The sequence below is a fragment of the Perognathus longimembris genome, chromosome 13, assembly GCF_023159225.1.
Source record: "Perognathus longimembris pacificus isolate PPM17 chromosome 13, ASM2315922v1, whole genome shotgun sequence".
Classification (NCBI taxonomy): Eukaryota; Metazoa; Chordata; class Mammalia; order Rodentia; family Heteromyidae; genus Perognathus; species Perognathus longimembris.
In genome coordinates, this window is record NC_063173.1 from 51157346 (window position 1) to 51177901 (window position 20556).

The 20556-nt window shown below is 37.7% G+C and overlaps 1 protein-coding gene and 1 pseudogene across 1 annotated transcript; both read left to right on the forward strand.

Moving 5' to 3' along the window:
* Positions 1–7381: 7381 nt before the first annotated feature.
* On the forward strand, positions 7382–8328 carry LOC125362038 (annotated as a pseudogene).
* An 11261-nt stretch (positions 8329–19589) lies between these two features.
* Positions 19590–20537, forward strand: LOC125362547 (olfactory receptor 8H1-like). Its single transcript, XM_048361367.1, has one exon. The coding sequence runs from the start codon at positions 19590–19592 to the stop codon at positions 20535–20537; it is 948 nt and encodes a 315-aa protein (XP_048217324.1).
* The last annotated feature ends 19 nt before the right edge of the window (positions 20538–20556 follow it).

The window sequence follows — 20556 nt, forward strand, 5'->3', positions numbered from 1 at the left end:
TGTGTTTGCTTAGGTTCTCTTGCTCTTCATTTCTCTTACCATAATTGGCATTTCTAAGATTTATTATTAGACATCTATACTGAATTTCTACATGATAACTGATGATCTGATAGGGCCAACTAATATACAGCACTAATTATTTAAATTATTCCACTAACTATTCTATGTATACCATAATTGGGTGCTTACTAAATTTTCTTGTGGAGGTGATATCTATACATGTCCAAGGATAACTGTTTATGTACATTTTTTATGCTTAGTATAATTTCTTAGGTGTACAATGCTTAAGAAGTCTCTGCATGATTACAGCTCAATTACCTACTGACACAAAGTAAACTTTAATTTCTGCTCCATATGTTACCTGAGAGATGAATTATATTGACTTTAATAATCCTGTGTCTTTTCTTTATTATTAAGTACTGCTCCTTTAATACTGTAATGCAAATGCAGTTCTAATTTGTTATTTATGTATGTCTGTTCTGTTGCCTGCACTTGGTATTCCAAGATGTTTTTACTGAGTTTAGGGTGTATAACTTAAGAAGAGAGTCTCATGGAGTTTTTGGAGGGGGATCAGGGCTGATTTTGAGCAAATATCCTCAGATGTTAGCATCCTGAGTAGCAAGATTACAGGTGTGAGCTACCAGGGCCTGCCTCTCCACTGTATATATGTATATATATATACATATATGTACATATATATATATATATATGTATATATATACATATATGTATATATATACATATATTATTCAATTTCATTTAAGAAACCTGAAAAAATGGCAGATGAAAACAACAGCATTTCAGAACGTTTCATTTAGAATATCTTATTGAAATAAATTCATCTTATATAACACTGGCATATGCTAATGTAGAATGAAAGCAATTTGGAAAGTTCTCTTGAAATTAATTAGCAATATACTCTACTATTATGTATATTCTTGTGAAAATAACTATGATTGTGTGTATCCATATGGCTTACTTTAGTCTAATTTGTTTCATTTCCTATGCACTCTAATGTAACTTGTTGTAATCACTTAAGATCAATTACATTTGTGAGGACCGTTTCAATAAAAGCTGTGAGTAGATTATGGTCTCAGTAAACAGGGGAATTTAAGAATCATTTTGCAATGCTTTAAACTGAGATACTGTGACTTTTCCATGGTGAAATCTACTTGCAGTAACATTTCTTTTGTGGGCATCTGGTAAATATGTGTGGAACATGCGTCCAGTGACACATCAGGTCAGCTTCATTGAACTAGCGTGTTTCCTGGGGGTTGGAATAAATTTAAAAATTTAAAAACAAATTCATGAATTAATTGTTCAATTTAACCTTCTAATAGTTCTGAATAGAGATAAAACAAATATTTGATAATAAATGTAGGGTTGTGACATTTCATAAACTTCGATTTAGATGAATGCTAACATTTCATTAAGTGTCAGTTTTTATCTAAGTAGTTTGGAATTGCAATTTGAATTTTTCTGATGTTAACATTTACTTAATAAAAGTACAGTTTCTTTTCCTATTTTTGATCTTAAAATATATTTTAACTAGAAATTACATAGATCATCTAAATATAGCCATTATAATTTTATAAAATAACTATGAAACTAATGTCTAATTTTTTAAATTTATTTATTGTCAATGTGATGTACAGAGGGGTTACAGTTTCATGAGTAAGGCAGTGAGTACATTTCTTTCCAACTTGTTACCTCCTCCCTCTTTTACTCCCAGGATCCCCTCTCCCATTCCCCTCCCCCCATGAGTTGCACAGTTGGTTTACAGCATATAGTTTTGTAAGTATTGCTGGTCCATTGGTTTGTCTTAAATTTTTAAAAATTAAATTAAATGTTTTCCTAAATGCCTTCTAAGTGTTAATACAGCAATGCACTTGCTACAAATGCATCCCTTTGTTCAAACTCTGTATTGCCAAATCATACACCACGATCAAACTGGATTCATCCCAGGGATGCAAAGTTGGTTTAATATACGCAAGTCAATTAATGTAATCCACCACATCAACTGGAGCAAGATAAAGAACCACATGGCTTTATCTCTGGATGCGGAAAAAGCGTTTGATAAAATCCAGCACCCATTTATGCTAAAAGCCCTGGAAAAACTGGGATTCCAGGGAACATTCCTGAATATAATCAAGGCAGTTTATGACAAACCAACAGCAAGCAGAACTCTAAATGGTGAAAAACTAAAGCCATTCCCTTTAAAATCAGGAACAAGGCAGGGATGTCCACTCTCTCCCCTACTCTTCAACATGGTTCTAGAATTCCTAGCCAGAGCAATCAGGCAAGAAGAAAATATAAGGGGATACAAATAGGAAAAGATGAAGTTAAACTCTCTCTCTTCACAGATGACATGATCCTATACCTAAAGAATCCCATAGACTCTACCCCCAAGCTACTAGAGCTGATCCAAAACTTTGGCAAAGTTGCAGGATATAAAATAAACCTTCAAAAATCAACGGCCTTTCTCTATGCTAACGACCCAAAGACCGAGGCTGATATCAGAAAAGCAACGCTCTTTGCAATAGCCCCCCCAAAACATAAAATACCTAGGAACAACCTTAACCAAAGAAGTGAAAGACCTCTTTGAGGAGAACTTTAAATCCTTGAAAAACGAAATTAAGTCAGAACTAAGGAAATGGAAAAACCTCCCATGCTCCTGGATTGGGAGGATTAATATAAACAAAATGGCAATATTGCCAAAGGCTATCTACAAATTCAATGCAATACCCATTAATATCCCAACACCATTTTTTGATGAAATAGAGGAAGCAATCCAGAAATTCATATGGAATAATAAAAGACCTAGAATAGCGAAAACAATCCTAAGCAGAAAGAACAGTGCTGGGGGAATTACAACACCCAACTACAAGTTGTATTATAAAGCTATAGTAATAAAAACAGCTTGGTATTGGCACCGGAACAGGCCTGAAGACCAATGGAACAGAATTGAAGACCCGGGAATGAACCCACAGAACTACGCCTACTTAATCTTTGATAAAGGGGCTAAAAGAATAGTTAGGAACAAAGATAGCCTCTTTAACAAATTGTGCTGGAAAAACTGGCTCAACACATGCAACAAACTAAAACTAGATCCTTATATATCACCCTGCACCAAAATCAATTCCAAATGGATTAAAGACCTCGATATCAAAACAGACACCCTGAAAACACTAAAGGAAGAAGTAGGAGAAACACTTGGGCTCCTTGGCACAGGACGGAACTTCCTTAACAAAGACGCAGAAAGGCTACAAATCAAAGAAAGGTTGCACAAATGGGACTGCATCAAACTGCAGAGCTTCTGCATGGCAAAGGACATAGCTTGCAAGATAAACAGAAATCCCACAGACTGGGAGAAGATCTTTACCGGCCATTCAATGGACAAAGGCCTCATATCTCAAATATATATATGCAGAACTAAAAAAATTACCTTCCTCCAAAACAAAACCGCAAAGAACTAATAGCCCACTCATCAAGTGGGCTAAAGACCTACAAAGAGACTTCTCTGATGAGGAAATGAGAATCGCCAAGAGACTTATGAAAAAGTGCTCTACATCACTGGCCATAAAAGAAATGCAAATCAAAACAACATTGAGATTCCATCTCACCCCAGTAAGAATGTCATATATCAAGAAAACTAACAATAACAGTTGTTGGAGGGGATGTGGCCAAAAGGGAACCCTACTTCATTGTTGGTGGGAATGTAAACTGGTTCAGACACTCTGGCAAGCAGTATGGAGATTCCTCAGAAGGCTAAATCTAGAACTCCCCTATGACCCAGCAACCCCACTTTTGGGTATTTATCCAAAAAACCACAAACAAAATCACAGTAATGCCACCAGCACAACAATATTCATTGCAGCGCAATTTGTCATAGTGAGAACCTGGAACCAACCCAGATGGCCCTCCGTAGACGAATGGATCAGGAAAATGTGGTACATATACACAATGGAATTTTATGCCTCTATCAGAAAGAATGACATTGCCCCATTTGTAAGGAAATGGAAGGACTTGGAAAAAATTATACTAAGTGAAGTGAGCCAGACCCAAAGAAACATGGACTCTATGGTCTCCTTTATTGGGAATAATTAGCACAGGTTTAGGCAAGCCACAGCAGAGGATCACAAGAGCCCAATAGCTATACCCTTATGATCACATAAGATGATGCTAAGTGAAATGAACTCCATTTAATGGAAATGATTGTTATATCACAGTTGTAACTACTTTCAACATCCCATGTGTATCTGTAGTTTATACTGTTGATGATGTTCTTGTATCACCTTCTTGTGATTGTATCTACACTATCTCTGTAATCTTATCTGAGTATATTGGAAATCGTGTATACTGGTATTAGAATTAGGAAATTGAAAGGGAATACCAAAATTGAGAGACAAAGGGTAAAATAAGAGAAACAACAACAAATCAATACATGCAATACTGTATGGTGTAAGTGAACTGAACACCTCAGGGGGGGAAAGGGGGAGGGGGGTAGGGGGGTATGAGGGGCAAGGTAACAAACAGTACAAGAAATGTATCCAATGCCTAACGTATGAAACTGTAACCTCTCTGTACATCAGTTTTATAATAAAAATTTAAAAAAATGCTAGAAACAAAATAAAATAAAATAAAATAAAGATAAATAAATTTAAAAATCCAATATGTCTATTTCAGTAGTTAATTATTTAATAGAGTCTCATCATTTCAAAATGCCCAATTTTTAAAAAATATTTCAATGTTTATTGTATTTTGCTACTATAATATATTTCACAATATTGCCTCATCAAATATCACTGTCATTCAAAATAAATTTAACTGATTTTTGTTTTCATAACTATGCCATGTTGAAAATTATTTGCTAGTATCCTTATGTTTGTGTGTTTGAAGTTGAGAATAGTATTGATCAGGCAGTTATCATTTAATGAAATTTTCTTTGAGGTTTTGGTGGTAATGAAATGCTTTACCAATGGCTATACTCATGGAATTGGGATATTTCTAGCAAGGCTAGATCAACATTCATACATCAATAAATATGCTATTTTGTATAAATTGAATCAATGTTCCTTATAACTCAGACATCACAATAGTTGTGCAAAATTCAAACTTCATTCATTATGTACAATTGAAAGAGATATAGACTTTCTGATCACACTTTGACTTCCTTAAAATACAATAATCTAAGAAATTCTTTGGCAATCATCAACATCTATATGGTTTGTGAATATTAATTTTTACTGTTTGTAAAAATCTTGCAGAAAAGTATTTTTTCCTGGTGATTTGACATTCATCAAGAGTATTAAGGTGACACAGAAAATCACCTTGATGAACATATATACAATACCCTGAGTACCAAAATCCAATACAGTGACAACAGGGGGAAAAACATATAAAAGAAAAGTGCAAGAAAAAAGAAATAATTTCACATCGTACATTAAAAATAACAACAATACTAAAAACAATTGTTTTCATGTCTTGGAGTTCATTTTGCTTAGTGTCATCTTATATGATCATATGTACATATTCATTGAGATACTTTGATTCTCTGCTTGGACTATCATAGACAGACATATACTAATTATTACCAGTGAAAGGAAACATAGAGTCTATGTTTCTTTGGGTCTGGCTCACTTCACTTAGAATGAGTTTTTCTAAGTCTTTCCTTTCCTAATGAATGGGACAATGTCATATATTTATTTGAACTAGGGAAGGGAAGGGGAACCTAAAAGGTGTGACAAAGCATAAAAGGCATACCGATGCAACAGAGATACTTACAAGGAAATATGTTGGAAATTAACTGTACTGCTCTAGAGGGCAGAATTGGGGCAGAGGGAAGCTGGGAGGAAAACGATTAAAGACATAACAAGTTTGACAAGAAATGTACTCACTGCCATACATTTGTAACTGTAACCCCTCTGTATGTCACCTTGACAATAAAATTAATTTAAAAAAAAAGAAAAGAAAAGAAAACCACCCTGAGCTGTTCGTCTCTCTTAATGCTTCTTGCTTATCACATACTTTGATGCTGGGTTCTTGGCCTCCAAGACTAGAAATATTCTCTGTCTTTTAAAATAGCACTGCCTTCTAAAAGACCACTGGATCTGCTTGTAAGATCTATAGTATGTCTTTACTTACACCATTAAATTGCCTCTTAAAATTGTAGAGAATGAGCATACTATTTTCAGACATATTTCTTACATATATACAGGAAAATGAATTTTATGATCATGCAATGCAAGATTCATGAGAATCTTATCCTAATTCTTACTGGGAACATTTTATATTCCCTCATGTGCTTCCCCCATCTTGGAAAAATAATCCTCAATGAAGTATTTCAGGTGTTATTATCTAATTCATTACTGTTTTAGCTCTCAACAACAACAAAAAATTAAAATAGCAATGCATCAAATGAGATCAGGTGATCTTCCTCTTTGGTGTAGTGTTCCTATGTGAAAAACTCACGCAGTTTTAGCACTTGAAAATTTGATCTTGAAACCATGCCAAGCAAACTTCCTTCTAATTGTTGGCTGTGAGTGACAAAGTGTTGCACAATACCACTGCCCATTAAATTGTGTGCTTTGGAGATATCACACTGGGAGAAGCACACACTGTTCCTACAAAAGCTCCTCAGGATTCTTTAGAGATAGACCTTTCTGGTAAACTTTTCTTTTGAGCAATGTGATAAAAGATCTTTGATTTTTAATTTGCCTCACAATAAAAAAATATGCCTCCAAAGTATAAAAATAACCAGAAGGAAAACAAATATTACATTACAGAAATATTTAGTACCGTATAAGAATGGCATATTTTAAAACAAGATTTAGCAAATTTTGGGTTACTATTTTAGAAGAAGGCTTTTTTGCACCAACTTTTGATCACAGTAAGTATTATTAAGATGTTATATTTACTTGAAGATAGACACTGAAAGGGCAAAATTGGAGAATGAAGAAAGGGGTGATATTGACTAAGAAATATCATACTCATAACCGGATTTATGGTATCTTAACCTTTCTACAGGTACACATAAAATTAATAATAATAATAATAAGTCACAAAATATATTTGATTTCACAATAGTAGTATTTTATCTATAGCATTTTTGTACCACTTAAATATTTTAGTAAAGCATTTAGCACATTATAGGATAACAATGGAGAAAGTTACATTTCATTGCAAGATATCTAAATGTAATTATATAACATTATTTAGAGTTCATGATTAAATTTAATTATAATGCATAACTTTATGATTAGTTGTGGGATAACCTAAAATGGTGAATAAATGCTGGATCTTTCATATAAAGAAAACTCATTTTGGAATTGTTTGAGCTAAGGATCATCCCTCTTTTCTTATCAGTGTCCACCAGAACATTATGAGAACCTGGAACAACTCAAAGTTTCCTGACTTCATTCTTATGGGACTGACAGATTCTGGAAAGATACAGCATGCAATTTCTGTGCTGTTCCTCTTGATTTACCTGATTACTGTGCTGGGAAACCTAGGCATGATCATGATAATTCGGCTGGATCTCCAGCTTCACACCCCTATGTATTTTTTTCTCACTCACCTCTCATTCATTGACCTCAGTTACTCAAGTGTCATCACACCTAAAACTTTAGTGAACTTACTGACTTCCACCAAGAACATTTCATTCCTGGGCTGCTTCACACAGATGTACCTTTTTGGTTTGCTTGCTGTTGCTGAAATTGCTGTCCTTTCTGCCATGGCCTATGATCGCTACGTGGCTATATGTAATCCTCTACAGTATCCCATAATAATGTCCTCAAGACTCTGCTGTGCCCTGGTTACTGGCAGTTACATGGCTGCCTTTGTGGATTGTTCAGTCAGTATTCTCCCTATAGCCAGGCTGCCTTTCTGCAACTCCAATGTAATATTGCACTTTTCTGTGATTTATTCCCAATTCTAGCTCTGTCATGCCATGACACATACGCCACTGAAATTGTACTCTACATTTGTGTTGGTTCGACCCTCTCACTCTCCCTTATCACCATGTGCTGGTCCTATGTTTCCATTTTCTCTACTATTCTGAAAATTAAGTCCACCTCAGGAAAGCAGAAAGCCTTCTCTACCTGTGCCTCTCACCTGCTGGGAGTCACCATTTTTTATGTCACGACAACCTTTACTTATTTAAAACCCAAGAAGTCCTACTCCCTGTGAAAGGATCAAGTGGCTTCTGTGTTTTACACCATTGTGATTCCAATGCTGAACCCTCTCATTTATAGTCTTAGGAACAAGGAAGTGAAAAATGCTTTCATTCGAGTTTTTCAGAAGAAAGGGAATTCCTGGCAACTAAAATAATAATGGTTTGAAATGTGTAGATTCATCATTTGCTAGTTTACGTGTTTAAAATTTCCTTGTTTTTTTTTTCTTCTCAATGAAAAAAAAACCACAATTGAATTTCATTGGTATTTTCATAGCAAAATTCTATTTTATTTATCTAAACATGGTCTTATACATTTCATGGTATGTGGTGTTAGAGAGTCCTACTGTAACTTAAAGTCATATAATATGTGATATAACTTGTGTATATATATGCATGTGTATTTGTGTGTGTGTGTGTGTGTGTGTGTTTCTGGGTCAAATACATGTATAAATGGTCCAAATGACTAAAGTGTGGTACATACAGTAGTTAGAATTCTTAATGCAACCTCAATTTTACCCTGGCACCATCATAACAGCTCTCATATGTACTCAAGAGCCCAAGATCAGAGGAATGCCATTTGAAGCCAGAAATAGCAGAAAATCTGCTAGTTTTCTCTCCAAAGAGTGAAAAAACAAAGCGGGAGGGACCAAAATGGCCTGATTTCAAGCCACAGCATCAAAGAAAACTTAACAAAATTAAAAGTAAATAAATGTATTCTTAAGGGAACCACCTGTGTAACAGAAGGATTTTTAGGTGTAATTCTTTCTCTTAAAATTTATTTTTATTGAGGCTGGGAACATGGCCTAGTGGTAGAGTGCTTGCCTCATATACATGAAGCTCTGAGTTTGATTCCTCAGCACCACGTATATAGAAAAAGCCAGAAGTAGCACTCTGGATCAAATGGCTCTGGATCAAATGGTAGAGTGCTAGCCTTGAGCACAAAGAAGCTGAGGATAGTGCTCAGGCCCTGAGTTCAAGGACCAGGACTGGCCAAAAAAAAAATTGTTATTATTACTGTGTTATACAGAGGACTTACTGTTTCATAAGTCAGGTAATGAACATATTTCTTTTTGTGCACTGTCAGCTCCACCTTCACCTCTCTCTCAGTTTCCTCCCCCACAAGCTGCACAGTTCATTTTCATAATGTCTACTGAATGTATGTGTATGTGTCCACCCTTTATCCCTCTATTTCTCTACCTCTCTTTTCATCCTCAAAAGCGATTCAAGAAGAACAAAGAAGACAAAAAGCAAAAAGAAGCAACACCATCTCTATCTAGACAGGTATCCCTTTTAAAACTATGTCATAAAGCATTCTATACATATTTCAACTTTAAGGAATTTTATTATGAAGGAATATATATATGCATATGTACATGCATATGAATAGGTTCAGATGGCAGTCTTTTCATAATAAGTAATCATTTCTTGGCTGCATAACTGTTAACAAAGGACTGAAAAGCTAACCATTTGTTCATCTATGTAAGATAAATCCATATTTTTGAAATATGTGATCAGATGATGGATATAACAAATTTAAGATAATAATCATAGTGCTGGATTTTTTTTTACTAAATTTTCATGTGTGAAATAGTTTAAAACACTTTTTGAGGAGTACCCCCTAGTGTTCCACATACTACTACATTTTGCTGTGCTGTTTCCAGAGCTTAGACCCAGAATATCTCATTCTTGTTCAGCTCCATTGTTTGTGGCAGTTGCTCTAACACCTGAACCATGTATGCAGTGTTTTGATGGTTTATTGGAAACAGAACTCTAACACTGGCTGGCTGCTAGCCACAATACTTAGTCTTCTGATTAGCTAAGATTACAGGCATAAACCAGTAGCACCCATCTTTATGGATACTTTTTTAGTATAATTCAGCACCACAATAATCCTTGAAAAAATAATAAATAGATGAAATATTTGTATTTAGAATGCATACTGATAAAGTGGAAATAAATAACTGGAAAATTTTATGTGCTGATGTTGGAGTCAAACTGAAAAGAATTTAAATCTGTTAAGGAAGATAAATACTAACAATTCTTGATAACTCAGTGCAACCTATTCAAAAAAGAAATTTGAACATATGTCAGTGTATGACATGAGAAATGAAAACCAGTCATTTCATGGGTATAACTTTCAGCATTTATGTAAAAGTGAAATATTTGACAATGTCCTTGTCAGTAAAAGTTCTAAGATGAATGTGTTTTCAGTCATTAACAAATAGAAAGCATATCTTAATTCATTGGCCCTGACTACTATAAGTTTACCCACTAAAATGGACATGCACTTATATTTTTATGTGTTTACCTATTAAATATTTGAAAAACCACAATTTTCTGTGAAATATGATAAAACTTTGGTAAACTGAATTATTGCTTTTTGCCTGAGTGCTTTGGATTTGTAATACACTGAAAAATAAGACTCAAAGTTAGTGCTTGATTCTCATTGTGTGTGTGTGTGTGTGTGTGTGTGTGTGTGTGTGTGTGTGTGTGTGTGTGTGTTAGTACTGGGGCTTGAACTAAGAGCAAGGATCCTGAGATGAAATTTTTGATCACTCACTTATAGCAGTCTACTACTTGAGCCACAATTCTAAGTGTGTCATAGATTTTCCTTCTTTAGCTAGTCTTGAGCCACGGTCATCAGATCTCAGTTTCCTGAGTAACTAGGAGTACAGATGTGATTCCTTGGCACCTGGTTCCTTTTTTAATATTTTTAATAAAAAAAAAACTTTCTGTAAAGCGAAAGATTTGAGAATGACTTTAGGTTTGGGGGGCATCCTATAAACTTTTGTTGAGCAGAATTCTATGACTTCTTTGTTTTAAAATTCATGGCAAAGATGGTGAAAATTTGATTGACTTAGATTAAAATCTGAAATAAAGAAAATATGAAAGATACAATGCATACAGAAGTACTTAAAAAAAAAACCCCAATCAGGGAATTGTCTCCTGAACTTCTGGAACAAGGACAGTTTTTATAAATTGTCATTTTGATGACTGGAGGAAATAGATCTTATGGCCTAACATAAGACTCAGAACACTCATCACTCTTATTCACACTGTGAAGCTTTTCAGACTCTTTCTTTGCTTGGTAATTTGAGAAAATTATCAATATGAATATTCCAGTCTTATTTATTTTATTTTAAAACAAGTCTCATAGACTTTTGTACCCAAGCTGGCTTCCAACCACAATCTCAGATTTTAGCCTTATGAATATGTAGGATTACAAGCATGAGCCAGCAGTGCCTGGTTTTCTCTATTTTTTTAAAGTGATCCTGATGATCAAACCCAGGTTTTGTGCATACTAGACAAGTTTTCTGCCACAAAACTATATCCCAGCGTTAAATCTTTCTTTCTTACTTACAAATATATGCTGACCTGATTATGAACCTAGGAAATAGACCAATGGTATTTATTAGCATGAAAGCTGATTTTTGTTGCTGATCTCAGTTTTTCATTCATTGGATTTTCTGTAAGTACAATAAATAGTAGGATGATATATAAATATAGAGCAAACTTGCACAAGTATTGCCGCAGATGACCATGAGAAACTAGCAAACTAGACAGGATATCAGCATGCCATTTATCCATCATCTGGCTGTGATAGACTCCAATCCACACGAAATAAAATGAAATTGTCAATAGAAAGCATCACAAAAAGTCTAGTTGAAATGTCGAACTACATTCCAATTAGGAACTCTCATTTAGAAATTCTGCAGCAAGTACAATGTGAAGCCTTCCAAGGTCTTTAGGCTTCCATAAAAACTGTCTATGTAGATTGGAAACATGCATAGAGTCCATGATTATCACGTGAATCTGTGATCAGGCATGGACATGGTTTTCAGGAGGTCACATGGTAAGCCGCAAGCTCCAATGATTAGAACTTCACATGGGGCTAAAAACTGGAGAAACTCAGGGCTCAGTTAGAAACCAGGGTGTGTAAAGGGTCCAAATAACTCAAGCAACCTCTTTCCATGGTTCCAGTGACATTCCTTGTTTCCAGTGTCCCCACAGTTACCACAAACAGCCATTTCCTCAGCCAGTAGCGTCTCTATTCTCCTCCTTTTCTTCTCCAACTCTTTGCCATCTGCCATATTGTTCTCTGCCTCTCCCCAGGTGCCTCTGCAGAGGGCCAGGGGGCCATTCAATTGGTTTTAATTTCTTTTTTTAATTCCATTTTATTGTCAAGGTGATGTACAGAGGGGTTACAGTTACATGCATAAGGTAGTATATTTCTTGTCATAGTTGTTATTCCCTCACTCATTGTTATCCTACCATTCTTCCCTCCACAGTCCTCCCCCCTTCTTAGTTGTACAGTTAATTTCCAACAAATTGTCTTGTGAGAATTCTTCTGCATTGGTTTGCCCTTAATCTTTTGTCTCATGATTTGATGGTCCTTTCCCTCCCCTAATTCAGATAAACATATCTACAATATCCAGGGTACCAAAATCAAATACAGTGACAACAGGGGATAAACTATAAGAAAGAAAAAAGAAATCGTTTTACATACTACTTTAAAAGTAACAACAAGGAAAAACATCTTGTTTCCATATCTTGGAGTTCATTTCACTTAGCTTCATCTTATATGATCATATGTACATAGCAATTGAGTTATTGTGATCCTCTTCTAGAACTATCCTAGTGATGTACTTGTTGGCATTTCCCTAGCCTCAGGTCCTCAGCTCCTCCACTAACTCCCATATCCACCCATACCTAATGAGCCACTCCTACTCACTACCTACCTACTTCCCCTTTACCCTCAGAGAGAGAAGCTGCCACCTGGATAAGGTACAGATGCCATGTAGCCCCCTCTCCCATGGGAACTATGGCTCCACTAATAAACCTTCTTATGAACCTTCTTCTCCTGCCTATGATTATCTCCGCATGGTCCTCTGGGATGGCTGAGACCTATGCTTTCATTGGTGCCGAACCCGGGATAGGCTCACCGGTGGATTTACTCCCCCATTTCTGGGGGGTCCAAGCTGCCCCCGGGACCTATTCTGCTGTCCTAAGCCCACCCAGAGGACCACCGAGGTAACCCCCTGACTGAGCGCTCTACTTCCATCCACCATGACAATCTACAAATTCACCCTCACACCCAGGGTAAGTGATCATCTTACCAAGGGCTCTGATCCGATTTTCAGATTTACTATAGGGCCACAGGGCGTGACTTCAGGGCCACACTACAGAAAAATCTTGGCGCCAAGTTCCGAGCCCCACTCCAGGCGACCATAGCATTGGGCCACAGGGCCATGGCTTCTGGGCCACACTCTGTGCTCAGTCCAGGACACAGCTACTGGGGTGATGACCTCATTGCTGATTGTCCCCTACATTTCAGCTGACCAGAGTAAAACCGAGGACACTTGGTATTTAACTCCTCAGTTCCGCTAATCACTTACTATGGGAGGTACACAATCTAAAAGCTCTCAAGTTTGAGCCCAATCTTACAAATTTGGAGTATTTTACAGAACTTCCATAACTTCCATGAGTGCTCGGGCAGATGGAATTTTCTCTTTCTGCCTCTCTCTAAATTCTGCCTGCCTGCCTGTGATATAGGATGAGCTGGTACTAGCTTCCAAAGGTACAATTTAACATCTGCTTTGAAAGACACAAAGAAAGGTTTTCTGTTCTTGTTATTGATGTTTGTTAAGCTTGGGGATTCGGTGAAGTTCTGCTTGTTGTTGGCTAAATCCTGTTTTCTCTAGCATTGTCCACATGGTGGACAATAGAATTGGTTTTAGCAAGCGCCATCTTGGTTCCATCAAGGTTCCAAAAACTCTTGGAGGTGGAGTCCCACCCATCCCCCAGGTAATGGGCTTCCCAAATTCCTTGAGGCTGAGCAGAGATGTGGAGACTCAAGCTCCCAGTAACCCTGCCCCCACCCAACCCTGAACTCTGTAACTGTGGCCTTGCTATTCAAATGTGCCTTGCAATTCAAATGCTCAGAGGTGAAGGTGTCTTGCTGTGAGCCTGCTAAGGCTCTGACCAGCTCTGCCACCATTACACCGTGCCACGTGTCTTTGTTCTGTTTGTGTCCTGTCTCCCATCTCCTGAACCTTCTCTGGTTATAGCATCCCACTTCAGCTCCCCATTGGAGCTAAACTGGTTTCTCAAAATGTGGCTTCTCCATTTCCTCGCGGGATAATCTGTGAAAATTTTTGTTTGCTGGAAAAGTTTTTGTTTTCTAACTGACCACATGGTTCTAAAATATGGGCAAAAATAATATCATTTTGCCACTGAAATTCCACAAAACTTACATGGCCAATTAAAAAAAAATTTTCTAAGCATGCCCCAAAGCTTATGCACAACTGTCTGTATGTCTGTCTGTCTGTTGGTAAAACGTTAAAACTGGCATCATGGTTTCAAAATCACTTGCTTTTTTCACTGTTATTTTAACTTACTTTAAGTATTGTGTTAAACTGATCTTTGCAGCCTGTGGGTGGAGTCACAGTGAACAGCCTGGAGGAAATCCTGACTCTTATCAACAGACTCCAAGCCAAAAAAAAAAAAAAAAAAAAACAAAAAAACAACCCAGGTTTTAAACCCAAACTGATCATGTTTGGGTGCAAGCAAATGTGTCTAAGAAAAACTCCAAAAGGTTCTAATATGCTGCACATGGTATAAGTACAATGATGTAAAACCAGTGTGTTATTCTTTATGTCCATCTATGCTAAAAGTTAAATGTACATCTGTTCCTGACAGTTCTTTGGTATAGACAAAGTGGCTGCTAACCTAGGTTTTCCTGACCCAGGATTGATATTTTGCTTTATAGGATGTAGGTCAACATGTGTGCTAGCTGCATGGATTGTGGCGGTCCGTGGCTACGGGAAGCTGCCTCCACAGTCTGCTCCAAAACTGCCTGGTTTCACTACTAGTGATTCCTTATTCTCTCTCTTGCATGGAAAACTGCTAAGGGAATCTAGGAGTCCTGTGAAGATTTTGACAGACCCAGAGTGCTCCTGCCCTGGCTCTGCACGCCCCCCCCCCCCAAGATCAACTTGGGCTTATAGCAGGCCTATCATGATAGAGTTGTAACCAAGCCTTACTTCAAGGTTAAAAGCATCAGAGTTGTGTTTGGTGGCCACAGGGTTGCATTGGGGTAGCATTGGTGTCTTCCCCCTCCATGTCTCAGAAACTGTCATTGCTGCTGCAGAGAGCAAACTTGGTTGGCCTTTGGTCTGTGTGGATTTTGTGACTAGGAAGATGGTTAAAGGCCCAAGCCTTCTAAAATCTTTTAAAAGTTGTCACTCTGCTTAAACCAGTAGGGTACCAGCCTACAAAAGCCAGAGTATACTGGGCGATTTCAAATGTCTTTAACCAGTCTGTGCAGCAATTTGCAGGCAACACAGCAGGAGGTGTGACAATATATCTAGGGTACTCTGAGAGATGCCATTACAGCCTTGCCTAGCTCCAACCCTTCTCTCCTGCTTGCCTCCATCACACATTAAGCCTGCTGATTCAGGATGGAAGACACAGCCAGTTTGGATCCACTGAGGCTGAGACTTTTACATTGTCCTGACACTTTGCCCTCTTGATTGTATTCATTTGTATTCTCTTCCACCTGCTGGTAAGGTTAAGTGATATGATTTGATTTGATGACACATGGATCTCATTCAGTCTGCTGTTCTCTAAGTGTTACAGCAGAACTCTGGCAAGTATTTGTTGGTCAATTCTCAACAAGTTACAGGTAAGCTCTACTTCTATTGTTCTCCTGTTGCTTTAACTAGAAATAAAAAGGGCTTTTATGGCTAAGACTCCTTGGATTGCAGCTCAAAGCCAGCCTGGGCAAGAAAAAAAAATATCTCTCTAAAACTCCATCTCCCAACTAACCATCAAAGACCCAGACTGGAAGCTTGGCTCAAGAGAACCAGCCAAATGCTGAAAGCGACACTGTGGCTCAAGTGGTAGAGCACTAGCCTGGAGCAGAAGTGCTCAGGGAGAGTGCCCAGGCCTTGAGTTCAAACCCTGTGAATGCCAACTGGGACAAGACATCCCAGAAACAAGCACCTAGACCCCTGGGACTCAGCCAGTTCAGGGAACAAGGATCATGGAGAGGAGTAAGAGGAGAATGATGTACATCCTAAATGGAGTCACTTGTCTCACCTTTTCAAAATTAATCAGAGCCGGGAGATCAAGAGGAATACTTGTTTACCTACTTAATGTCCATACCTGTCAATTTTCCATCTGGACAGAAACTTGCATTCCTGCCTTTGTTACTTGCTATTTGTGTATATATATATAACTTCTGACTGGTTACTCCCAACCAGTCCACTATCCCTAAATACTTCCTTCCTGCCCCCAGTCCAGTTATAACTCCTTCCTTGTAGTGGGCCACAATTGGGTTTATATTCCAAATGGAACTTTTCTGGCTTGTGCCCAGGGGGTGTTCTCCCATATTGTTCATGTTAACTGGTCCTGTGAACTTGTCAGCCTTTTGCCTGACGTTTTCAAAAGTCGCTTTTAACTGGATAACATCCCTCACCCAGGTTGCCACCTGGGAACTTGCAGTTCAAGGCCATCCTCTTACAACATTGCTATGCCCAGTGCAGATCTAGACCCTGAAGACCCCAGGCCCAGTGACTCCTTGATGTGCCCAAGCTGCAGGAGCTTGCCAGAGGAGACCATGACACCGTTGGCCTTGATAACCATACTCATGGAAATGATGAGGACTTTTACCAACCAAACTGTCAAACAAATACTTCTTGGATGGTACCAGGCCAAATGATGAATCAGAGACCCCTGACTACTTCACTCCTTTACAGCAGGAAGTAGCTCCAGAAGACACAACCTCCGTCCATACTCTCAGCCTGGTACCCCTCCTCTGTTATTAATAAACAAAAAATGGAGAATGTTAGCATTTCCCTAGCCTCAGATCCTCAGCTCCTCCCAATAGCCCCCAGATCCACCCATACCTAATGAGCCACTCCTAATCACTACCTACCTACTTCCCCTTTAACCCCAGAGAGAGAAGATGCCACCTGGATAAGGTGCGGACTCCATGTATCTCCCTCTCCCATGGGAACTATGGCCCCACTAATAAACCTCCTTATGAACCTTCTTCTTCTGTTTGTAATTATCTCCACATGGTCCTCTGGGATGGCCAGGACCCATGCTTTCAGTACTAATTATTAAGAATGAGAGAACCCAAAGAATCTATATTTCTTTGGTTCTGGCTCACTTCACTTAATATGTTGTTTTCCAAGTCTTCCCTTACAAATGGGGCAATGTCATTCTTTCTGATAGAAACATAGAATTCCATTGTGTGTATATGCCAGATTTTATTGATCCATTCATGTACTGAGGGGTGTCTGGGTTGGTTTTATAATTTAGCTCTGGTAAATAATGCTGCAATGAACGTGGTTGTGCTGGTAGCAAGAACCACACAAAGTTCATGATAAAATGCTTTCCATCCTGGGAAGACTCGATCTTACATATTTTCCTAAGCATTTCTTCTCCTCCATTTCCTAGCTTGAAAACTACACACACACCTTAAGTTTCATACATCTACATCAGAGCTAAAGAAGCATTGCAACAGTTAGAGTAGGCCTACTGGATACAAGAGCAGGAAGAAGAAATGACCCAGTTGTTCACTCAATTCTAAATCCCAGATAGTCTGCTGCTCCTTAGGCCCTAGATAAATATTACACACTATGTTCTTATGGAGTCCAAACTCATGTTAAGATTCAACATGGAAGGTTAAAGAATTAAAAGCAAAAATGTGTAGCATGAGGGAAAAAAAGTAATCAAATTAGAAGGGGATACCATTGGAAACTTGGCAATGAGTTGGGAGGGATACAATAGAAGGCCTTGATTTTTGCTACCCACCAACCCATTTACTGGGTAAAATGCCAAGATTGAAAACCTTGGGGGCATTCAATTCTCACTCTTGCCAGCTCATCTCTTCAGATATCCTTTTGCCTTTAGATTCAGTTTGCTTCCTGCTATGTTCAAAACAAAGAACAACCTCTGGCACAACAAAAAGAGCTAACTTAGTGTTTAGGTGTCATTTTAAGAAAAATTGACAAAGGTACTCTATCAATCTAAGATTAAGTGCTAGTGTAGTTCACATGTGAAAGGGTGAAACATTTCTTCAGTCAGAACAGGAAGTTTTGCCTTTGAACACATGCCAAGTAATTTGACTGGGAAATTAGTCCCTAAACACAAGTTGTTGCCTGGTCCCCAGGTGTATTAAGCAAGAAGGCTCCTTGGACTTTTGAAACTGAGAAGAGATGAGAAACAACAGCAGAGCCTGCTTTGCTTATATCCACAGTAGCTACTCAGGTTTCTTTTGAGACATAGCTTCCTGCAATACTTTCCATTTGCATTACCAGAAGGAAATAATTAAACTGGTATATTTACTTCAGAGTACAAGCCATGGGCACACACAAATACAAAAACATTTATTTCATGGATAACCAATCCTATATGACAAAATGTTTGAACTCCTTAAATGATTTTCATCTTGCAATTGTGCAGAAAAACTGGGATTGATGCTTCATTTGGCATGTGACATTGTGAGGAGCTCTCTTTTTTTCACCATATCTGTCTCAATGTAAGTGTTTATCTTAACCTTGGAATGTTATAGAGGAAGTAAATTGTTACAGAGGCTTTATTAGAATAATGTTCATATATAACACATTTGATCTTTACTTTTAATGATGTAAACTTTTGTGAAAACAGTAATTGTAGATTTAATGAAATCAGAAAATGTAAACTTTGTAGTTATTTAGGTAACTTAGACTATGAAGCAATTTAATTTTGAAATATTACATCATGTGGCTATAAACAGTTTATATGGAATCTAAAGGACTAAAGTATTCAAAATCTCCTACAATTGAAAAATTTTTATTATTAGAACTTATCAACAATACAAACAGTATTAGATACAGGACACATTGAAGTCTATTTGTATCAGGGACCATGATACAATTAAGCCTTTGGTTCAAGTTAAAGGAACTGATTGTAAATAAAAGTATACTAGTATTAGGATGTTCTTTGGAATCATATGATTTGAAAAAAATTATAGAATTAGTATGCTTTGTGAATTAATTCATCTAAGTTATGTGAGCTCACTTCATTCTGCCTCATCTAAAATACTTGGGTAATAATTTAATGGATGGCATAAAAACTGTGGAGATCAAGTATCTTAGTAAAAAAAAGTATTTAACATATGGCCAGGTCGGTTCTAAACACAACAAAGTTGTTTTAGTTAAATTGTATGCAAATGACTTTTTGTACTTGCATTTACAGTTGATCAATGATTAAAGCATGTCATACAAAAAGTGTGATTAATGTTGAGGCAGCCTAAGCTACTGATAAAATACTAGACAATTCAGAAAACCCCAACACACACAAAGAAATTGAAGTTACTGGAGCTAAGTATCACTTTTATTTTCTCCACAGTATCCATCAGCACACTATGAGAACCTGGAATAACACAGAGTTTCCTTACTTCATCCTTATGGGGCTGACAGACTCTGGAGAGCTCCAGCAGGCACTCTCTATGCTGTTTCTCCTGATTTACCTGGCTAGTGTGCTGGGAAATCTAGCTATGATTGTGATAATTCGTCTGGATGTACAGCTTCACACTCCTATGTATTTTTTCCTCACTCACCTCTCCTTCATTGACCTCAGTTACTCAAGTGTCATCACACCTAAAACCCTAGAGAACTTGTTGACTTCCACCAAGAGTATTTCCTTCCTGGGATGCTTCACGCAGATGTACTTTTTTGTTCTACTTGGTGCTGCAGAATGTTTTCTCCTGGCCTCCATGGCCTATGATCGCCATGTGGCTATCTACAGTCCTCTGCGCTACCCAGAGATTTTGTCCAAAAGCCTGTGCCGAGTCCTGATCATGGCATCCTACCTGATTGGTTTCATTGACTCCTCGGTGAATGCTGTTTGTATGAGTAGATTAAAATTTTGCAACTCCAATGCAGTCTCACATTTTTTCTGTGACACTTCCCCAATGTTAGCTCTGTCCTGCACTGATACAGATGAGGTTCAAACTATAATTTTTGTTTTTGCTGGTTGTACCCTAATGGTCTCCCTTATCACAATAGCCACGTCCTATGTGTCCATTCTGTCTACTATTCTGAAAATTAAGTCTATCACAGGAAAGCAGAAAGCCTTCTCCACCTGTGCCTCCCATCTGCTGGGAGTCACCATTTTTTATGGCACTATGATCTTTACCTATTTGAAACCCAAGCAGTCCTACTCCCTGGGAAAGGATCAAGTGGCTTCTGTGTTTTACACGATTGTGATCCCCATGCTGAATCCACTCATTTATAGTCTTAGGAACAAGGAAGTAAAAAATGCTTTCTTTCGAGTCATGCAGAAGAGAGTCTCCTTTGGGCAACTGAAATAACCGTGATGTGTAATGTGTG

Coding starts and splice junctions, on each gene's coding strand:
- LOC125362547 (XM_048361367.1), top strand. CDS start 19,590: ATGAGAACCTGGAATAACACAGAGTTTCCTTACTTCATCCTTATGGGG.